This window comes from Balaenoptera acutorostrata, chromosome 14 (assembly GCF_949987535.1).
Source record: "Balaenoptera acutorostrata chromosome 14, mBalAcu1.1, whole genome shotgun sequence".
NCBI lineage: Eukaryota > Metazoa > Chordata > Mammalia > Artiodactyla > Balaenopteridae > Balaenoptera > Balaenoptera acutorostrata.
Genome location: NC_080077.1, coordinates 49,730,361 through 49,739,411, shown reverse-complemented (window position 1 = coordinate 49,739,411; position 9,051 = coordinate 49,730,361). Strand labels below are relative to the sequence as shown.

The 9,051-nt window shown below is 43.0% G+C and overlaps 1 protein-coding gene across 1 annotated transcript; it reads left to right on the top strand.

Annotated features, from left to right (window-relative positions):
* The first annotated feature begins 2,112 nt into the window (after window positions 1-2,112).
* On the top strand, window positions 2,113-8,848 carry MFSD4B (major facilitator superfamily domain containing 4B). The gene is made up of 4 exons (XM_007190710.3): window positions 2,113-2,511; window positions 4,234-4,402; window positions 5,513-5,629; window positions 6,961-8,848. The coding sequence occupies exons 1-4, from the start codon at window positions 2,461-2,463 to the stop codon at window positions 7,917-7,919; spliced, it is 1,296 nt and encodes a 431-aa protein (XP_007190772.2). The 5' UTR covers window positions 2,113-2,460; the 3' UTR covers window positions 7,920-8,848.
* The last annotated feature ends 203 nt before the right edge of the window (window positions 8,849-9,051 follow it).

Sequence of the window (9,051 nt, the reverse complement as noted above, 5' to 3'; positions counted from 1 at the left end):
AGCACAGGCTTTGATGACTGAACTGAGATTGGAACCATCATCCACAGAAGACGATATGAAACTTGCAGCCTGAACTCAATCAGGTTGATTGCCTGCTTAAACAAACATTCTCCAGAGGAGGATTTTAACAGGACCCAGAGTCTGCGTAATGTAACTGTCACAATGTCCAGGATACAATAGAAAATTACCTGTCATACAAAGAAACAAGAAAAAAAAATGTGACCAAATCCCAAGGGAAATGACAAGCAACAAACACAAACCCTGAGATAACACAGATGTTGGCATTTTCCTAGAATTTAAAGCAGCTATTACATGCTCCAGGAGGTAAAGATAAATGTAAAGAAAGGCATCTTCAGCAGAGAAAAAGAAACGATGAAAAAGAACCAGGTGGAAATTTTGAACTGAAAAGTACAATAACTGAAATAAACAAATTCAGTGGATACAGCAGAATGGAGATGAGGAAAGAGGCAGTGCACTTGAAGATAGAGACATCAACAGAAATTATCTAAACTGAAGAGCAGAGGGGGGAAAAAACAACTAGAAAAAAAAAAAGAGAACATATGAGCATCAAGGATCTCTGCAATAATATCAAAAGGTCTAACATACAAGTCATCAGAGTCCCAGAAGGAGAGGAGAAAGAGATGGAGGCAGAAGAATTATTTGCCCTTAACAATTTGGACCTAACTTACTTCTCCCATATCATATTCTATTCTCTTTAACATATGTATATGCCTTTTGTTTCAATCACATTACACTTTTCTCAAAGAGACATTCCCTGACTCTGAAAAACTAAAACAGGTTCTCTTAAATCGTAACACCTGTACTTTCTGGGGTAAACTGGGAAGTGATTAATGACCAAATGGATGGGGCTGGAGAGATGGGTTGCAAGGGAAATGATGATGAGACTCAGGTGTGTATAATCTGGGAGCCTAAGTGGGTGAGCTGGAGAGTAATCAGGTGGAAAAGAACATTTCAGATAAATGAGAAAGAAAAATATTTACACATTTTGAGGCTGTGGTCTCTTTGGTCAAAGAGCAAAAGGAAACAAAAAGCTAGAGTAGGATACACAAAACAAGGCCTTTCCTTCATCCACCGGCATAACTTTGTTGGGTCTTTGTTGCTGCGTGCGGGCTTTCTCTAGTTGCGGCGAGCAGGGGCTACTCTTCCTTGCGGTGCACGGGCTTCTCATCCCAGTGGCTTCTCTTGTTGTGGAGCACGGGCTCTAGGCGCGCCGGCTTCAGTAGTTGCAGCACATGGGCTCGGTAGTTGTGGCTCACGGGCTCTAGAGCACAGGCTCAGTAGTTGTGGCGCACGGGCTTAGTTGCTCCGCAGCATGTGGGATCTTCCCGGCCCAGTGCTCGAACCCGTGTCCCCTGCACTGGCAGATGGATTCCTAACCACCGCGCCACCAGGGAAGCCCCCACTGGCATAACCTTATTCAGGCATTCTGCAAATCAAAGCCCTGCTCCACTTCCTTACAACAATGGAATTATTTGAAGGGACTGGGGGTGAGAGTGTGCTTGAAACCGAAGTTTTGGCTCCAGATTTCTTGAGCTATTGTGTCCACTGATTCGCTGACTGACTTTGGGCAAGTTGCTACTTTCTATGACTCAATCCTCCTATCTTAAAATCAGGATAACACGAAATTTAGAGTGTTGTTATGAGGATCAATTGAGATCATACACGTGAAAGCTTACATATGTGGTTCAACAAATGCTGTGGAGTAACAGATGAACGGCAGATCAATAGACGACAGACCTTAAAGGAACTAGGGCAGGAATTTTAGAAAGTTGTATAAGGGACAGACATTGGGGTTCCCTTTACTCCCCAGGAGACCCGGGGAGAGGGAGCGAAGCCATACCTTGTATTTCTTGGCCAGCACTTCCTTCTGACGGCTTGGCTGCATCTTCCCTCCTGATTCGTCGGGTCCCAGGATGCGCCTTCAGCTCGCTCCGCCGCGCGGCGCCCGCCCGCAGGGCCTCTGTGCGCTCAGCTAAGTGGGATGCTGAGGCCCGAGCGCGGCGTCCAGTCTCCTGGGCAACCATATAAACTTCCGGTTTGAGGTAAGGCCGCGGTTGGCTAGAGTCCACATTTCCGTCACGTGACCGGGCAGGCGCCCTGCGTGTGCGAGGGCGCGCGTCCGCTGCCGGCGACACCCGGCGCATTCCGAAGTTCTACTCCTCGGCCCGGACTAGGGCCTCCCCCGGGGAGGTGGCGCCAGCTGATACCGCCGGCTCTGGAGGAGCGGGGCCGGGGCAGGGCTCGGAGTTCTCGAGGCTCCGCTGAGAAGCCGGACGGCAGCAAGACCGCTGCTCGCGAGCCTCCAAGCTGGAGCTGGAACTGGAACCCTGTGGGGCCGGGGCCCTGGCTGCCGGGCAGCGGCTGTTCCCGGCCGAGGCCCCAGCGGAGAATGAGCCGGAGGCGGTGGCGGGCTCCCGGCGGAGCGGCCGGGCTGGGAGCATGCTGCGCTGGTTCATCACCGTCCTCCTGTGTGCCGCCTTCCTGGGGCTGGTGAGAGCCGGGGCTGGAACCCTCCCAGGCCGAGTCGTGAGCAGAAGTCCTGCAGAGAACGCGGCCTTCCGAGCTCCTGTCTCGTTTCCGCCGCTTGCAGACTGGGTGTCCTTGGGCTCCTTAATCTGCCGGAGCCTCAGTTTCATAATCTGAAAAATGGGCACAATTGTAATCTTAGAGGGTTATTGTCAAGTGTGAAACCGATTTTCGTAAAATATTTTCCAGCTCCAGCAAACCTTTCTACCTCTCCTCCGTGGGGTCGGGGGGATGCAAGAGGGGTTGCCAGGTCTATAGCCGCCCCCGCACTCCCCCCCCCCGCCTCCTGCGTTCACCCAACCCCCAAATTATTGCACAAAGTTGCTCTACTGGGTTTTCCTCTTCCTCGTCTGACCAAATTCACCCCTTATTTTTGCAGGTGGGGAAATAGACCCAGAGAGGGAAAGTGACTTCTTTGTACCACACAGCTGGTTAAGTGGTTGAGCCAGGAATAATGTTTCTTATTCTGCCTACAATCTTATGTAAAACAAAATTTCAGGTCCTTCAATGTTTTTCTAAGAACAAACTGCAAGGCTAGTTTGGCCTTTTGCCAACCCCTTTGGCCGCCTTCTGGTCACTTGTCTTAAATATTGGGATCCTGGGGAGTTGGGAGAGTAAGTCCTCTGAGCAGAGTCACTTCTGACCACTTAGTGTCTCTTCCTTTGAGCCACGCTTGATTCTTAGAGTATTTGTATTTGAAGAAAACTCATTGCAGATGATGTGCTAGGTCCTTTTAAGTGCTTTGCAGGCGGGAACTAACTTGGTTACAGCTGGGGCGCAGCCTTCCCTTCCTGTACTAGGCACTTACTCTGCGCCTGTGCCCAAGCCTGCCCGTAGCTGGGGACTGCTCAGGCCTGGAGAGGGGCTACACCCAAGCGTTTAGAGCAAATTCGTGCAATTAGAATCACTTATTCTTGAAATGTAGACCGATTGGAAACATTTTTTGTGTGTCCAACGAATTTCCTGTGAAAGCCAACTGCAGCCCCTAATTTTTGCTAAAGCTACATGTCTCTGAGTAAAATTTTATTTTTAAAGTCATTGCATACACGTGTATGTAATACTCTCTAAGAAAGCCTTACAGATGGTACTCCTGAGGCTTTGGTTTTCTTTGAAGAAAAATGTAGATTTAGAAACATTCAAATTGTTTATCTCTTGCATGTTTTATATGTGTAATTCAGAGGAAGGACCCCATGTACATCCAGAAATATTGCTGTTTTAACAACATCAAAAAATGGGGATAATATTTTGATGGTTTGCTAACTTAAATTTTCAACATCAAAATTCTGGTGTTATTTGTGCATGCAGTATATTTCAGACTATTCAAAACTATTTCACAAATTTTTTAATGTCACATTTTACTGTTAATACAAATACTGTAGTTTTTTTCTGGTATTGTTCAAAAAGGAAACAGAATTGCAGCAAAGAGCCAAAAGAATTAAAGAATTTTGTAAAAATCGAGAGTTGTCAAAACTAGAAAAACACTAGGACTTGACACACCAGAAATAGGAGTCTATAGCTCTACTAGTACTAGTATTTTCATTATGAATTTGTCTTAACTGTGGGGCTTAATCTCCTACGTTACATTGAAATCCCCTCCTCTCTTTTTAATACTGAAAAAAAGCTACCACCTAGATAGACAGTATTTTAATGATTGTAAATGAAAACTTCTGTCTTTTTAAATTTTAGGGAATGAGTGTCGCTATACTGGGACCCACGTTTCAAGATTTGGCAACAAATGTGAACCACAATATCAGCAGTCTTTCTCTGATTTTTGTGGGCCGTGCCTTTGGATATTTGGGTGGCTCTGTGATTGGTGGAGTTCTTTTTGACAATATGAATCATTTTCTTCTTTTGGGTAAGTAAACAACAATTTTCGCTTCTTTGTGACTTTCGAGGAATTTACAGTTTGTTTTTAAATATGAAACATACTGGCTTGCAGAATGGTTGACAACTTAAGGGTAGTGTTTAGGTATCCTCAGTGGAAGTCAGGTTTCCCTGGTGCCTGCTTTCATCTTGGCAGTTACTGGGAATCCGGTCTAAACCCCTCTGGAAATTTAGATTAGCTCTAGAGTGTGTTAGCGATCCTTAGCCTTCCCGACCTTCATTGTAGTTTAGGCACCACCGCTGGATAACATACTAGTTGTCCAAAGAGCTCTGATTGTCAGGGTTTAGGGCAGATCTCCTGGGGCCATAGATCAGAATAAACTCCTTGAACCTCCCCAGATTAGACCCTGAACTGAGAATGAGGTGGGAGGGGATGGTGGGTGAAATGATGAAGGCTCAATTTTTGTCCCAGCTGCCCCATGTTAATGATTACCCCAGGCCTCTCTACCTCACTCTCAAAATAGATGGCAAAGCTTTTAACTTACTCTTTTTTTGGATAAATTGACATGTTTAAAGAAAATGTAGATTAATGTGATAAAACTGGTTTGGACGTAAGGAGATAATTTACCATTGTTGATGAATGAGTAAATAATCTCTCTGATTTCCATAGTGTGTCGAAAGAATATACTTCTTATATTTCCCTCCCTATTCCCCAAATTTGTTTAATACATTTCTACTATGAACTACTATAGTAATTGCATTTAATTTTTGTCTTTTTTATTTTTTACCTCATATCTAAACATCTCTTTAGGTTGTTAAATATGAAACATTTAAATGAATAATTTTTGAGCTCTGTTTTGCTATAAAACTTTGCCTTGTGGTATAATGTATGGTTTGATTATTAGCAGTACTAGAAATGTATTTATATTAGAATAACTTATATTTTATAGTCCATAAAGATGGTAAAAGCTTTTAAATGAAATAACTGTTAGTAGAAGCTGAACCTCTCATCTACTCATTATTACTCAATTTTAATTTGACCTGTTTTACATTTTTGGGAGTTTCTATTGATGTTGACTTGATCCATAACCCTTTCCCATAAATAGTGTTTTTTATAGCTGACTTTTACTTTTCTTCTCAGGGGCGTCAATGTTCGCTACCACAATTGGTCTTTATCTTGTTCCATTTTGTAAGACTGCGGTGTTACTGATCGTCGTCACGTCCATCTTTGGTGTTTCAATTGGCATTCTGGATACAGGTCAGTGAGCCCTTCATTGTCAACTCTGGGAGTAGGGACTTTCTACTAGAAAAAGTAGAGCATATGATATTAAATTGTCACTTGCAGTGTCCCCTAAAATGACACTGACCTACTGAGTTGGTCATGGGGTCTCCAGGTCAGAACCACCTTTCCGGCAACTACTCTTCTTGCCAAGTAGGGTGCCCATTTTTGAGCAGCCAACCACAGAGTGAATTCAGAGAATTTTGTTCTTTGAGAGATTGTTGATTTACAGTATCCAAACAGGGGAGGGGCCCCCAGGTGGGTAATTACAGTGCAGGTGAGCAGGTTTTCATTTCGGGATAGAACTTTATCATTGTAATATGGCAGGAATTGATGGGTTAATAGAACAAACCAAGTTTGGAACCACTGTTTGGCCGAGGAAACATAGAAGCAGCTCTCCAATTTAAAATGCACTCTGCCTTTTGAACTAAGAGAAACCTGTGCTGTGTATTATTTCCCTTCTTTTCCTATTCTCTCAGAAGATCCTGCCCTCCTGCAGGAGATCCTCTGCATGTATCTTCATATCTTTTAAAACCTACTAAATAACATGTGACATTTGTTCACCCCTAAAACCAACGTTCTCCCCCTCTTCCTTGCTCCCCTGTTATTTGATAGGTTGGGGAAATATTTTTTTACTTTGGGCTTAATTTGGTTGTGAAATTACAGGATGGAATTGTATGTTTATCTGCAAATATATTAAAAAGAAAGAGAGAAAACACAAGACTTGAGACTTCTTGCCTTTCACCATGTATATACATAGACAGTGTAACTGAGGGTGTTAAAAGGTGTCCGTGTTCCTTGTTTCCTGCAATGGGCACAGCAGAATGCTGTAATGTTCAGGTTCCTGAACATGTGTTTTGCATCTGCCATATACATAAATAATTTTCTTCAAGTGGCTACCGATTGCAGGTACAGAAAAATTTGGTAATTTGGCCACTATCTGATGATAATATATATTTAAAATGTTTAAAAATAAATAACTATATAAATATCCTTCCCTACCCCCACCCCTCCTATCCCTGGTATTAGAACTGTATTATAAAAAGCCTTGGGCTAATGTACTTGGCTCTAGGAAATAGTGGTTTATTAGCTTGTAGAATCCCATTTGTGAGTGTGTGATGTTCAGTGCTTAGAGGTCGCTGGTGGTATTGGTGAGTTAGAGTTTCTTAATCATAGAATTGACTTAGTTGCAACAGTTGATAACTTAGAATATTATAATCCTTGTGCCATGTAAAATAGACTCATCTATTCTGAACTTTTTTTTACTAAGTTACTATGATTAAATCATTCTCCCCATCTTTCATTGGTAGGTGGTAACGTCCTAATCTTGGCTATTTGGGGGGACAAAGGAGCCCCCCATATGCAGGCCTTACACTTCAGTTTTGCCTTGGGTGCCTTTTTGGCTCCCCTGCTGGCTAAATTGGCATTGGGCAGGATGGTGTCTGCTGAAAACCACACAGAGGCTGACTTTAACCATTCTGCCTTCAGCCAGTCATCTGAAGCTGACTCAGAATCTCTGCTTGGAATACCTGACGATATGAATTTACTGTGGGCTTATGCTGTTATCGGTGCTTATATTTTTGTAGTTTCTCTCTTTTTTTTCGCTCTGTTTATGAAGAAAAGCTCAAGGCAGGAAAAAGCAAAAGCATCTGCTCAGAGGTTTCGAAGAGCTAAATATCACAATGCCCTTCTTTGTCTCCTTTTTCTGTTCTTCTTTTTTTATGTTGGAGCCGAGGTAACATATGGCTCTTACGTTTTCTCCTTTGCAACCAGCCATGCTGGCATGAAAGAAAGTGAAGCGGCTGGGTTGAACTCCATCTTCTGGGGGACCTTTGCCGCCTGCAGGGGTATGGCAATCTTTTTTGCTACGTGTTTACAACCTGGAACCATGATTGTGTTGAGCAACATCGGCAGCCTGGCTTCATCTTTATTTCTGGTGCTTTTCGACAAGAGCCGAGTTTGCCTCTGGATAGCAACTTCAGTGTATGGTGCCTCAATGGCAACCACATTTCCCAGTGGTGTGTCTTGGATTGAGCAGTACACGACCGTCCATGGGAAAGCTGCAGCATTTTTTGTAGTCGGTGCTGCCCTGGGAGAAATGGCTATTCCTGCGGTAATTGGAATTCTTCAAGGAAAATACCCTGATTTGCCTGTAGTTTTGTACACCTGTTTGGGGTCATCAGTAGCCACTGCTGTTTTATTTCCTGTGCTGTATAAATTAGCCACCTTGCCTATCAGTTGTCAGCAAAAAGAACACAGTAAAAGCTAGGACCAGAAAGCTTTGCTCTCTAGCTCTGGGCTAAATGACTATGAGGAAGAGAATGAAGAAGAAGATGCAGAAAAATGGAATGAAATGGACTTTGAAGTGATCGAAATGAATGATACAATGAGGAATTCTGTAATAGAGACATCTAGATATATTTTGATGGAGCCCACAGCTGACGTCTCCAACCAATCCCACTCAAATGCGTTAATGTTTGAGTCCTCTCCAGTTAATATGGGCAAGTCCCCTGGGAATCACCTTGCAAGAAACCGGGACAAAAGGGACTAAGGCCTAGAGAAGAGGGATTATTTACTGACTTCCCTGAATAATCACCAGTTCTAAAGAGGCCAGTCAGAGCAAAGCATAACAGATTTCAACAAGCTTTGGGGGTCAAAATTTCTAGGTCCGAGTATAGCAAATGCTAAAAGGTTTTGAAATGTTTTGTCATTCCCAGAGCCTTTCATAAAGAACCAATGATCTCATACAGCTGGATCCTGTTGTGAGGCTCACGTTTGGTGGCATGTGGCTGATTAGGCACTATTTTATGGCCTCAGAGTGTGCAGAGAAGGCATTTGTTTTTGAGAAGTTGGGTGCCATTCAGATAGAATGAAACTGTTTAGTAGTTGAATTGGTTAGCTGAACAAGTTATCCGTCGTCAGTATTCTGCCAGGGAAGTTGAGGAGAATCATTTCATAAAAGAGCATCTTTGAAAATGGACAGAGATTTTTATTAATTGTTTCACTCTGTCTGTAGTGTTGGACCAGAAAATGCTAATTACTCATATGATTTCTTATTTCTATGAAGAGAACACAGAACAGGCACAGACCTGGCTTCAGGCCTCCACTGCTGCTTACTAGTCTTCTGGCCCTGTACTCAGTCATTTAACTTATGTAGGTCTCGTTTATCTCATCTCCGATCTGTGATCCTCTAATGAAAACGCGATGACTTTCAAACTGGGAATCCATAATTTTTAAAGTTTGTGCAAGATAGCTGCTAGAAATGAATATAAGTGCCACCCCATTCTTCATTTCAAATGAGAAGTGAAAAAAATTGATAGCTTTAAGAATGTGCTACTATGAATAGTGTCAATTTAAGACTCAGTGTTTAATACTTTATTTGAATAATTGTCTGAAGAATA

Coding starts and splice junctions, on each gene's coding strand:
- MFSD4B (XM_007190710.3), top strand. CDS start 2,461: ATGCTGCGCTGGTTCATCACCGTCCTCCTGTGTGCCGCCTTCCTGGGG. Junction 2,512..4,233: donor GTGCCGCCTTCCTGGGGCTG/GTGAGAGCCGGG, acceptor TTTAAATTTTAG/GGAATGAGTGTCGCTATACT. Junction 4,403..5,512: donor GAATCATTTTCTTCTTTTGG/GTAAGTAAACAA, acceptor TTTTCTTCTCAG/GGGCGTCAATGTTCGCTACC.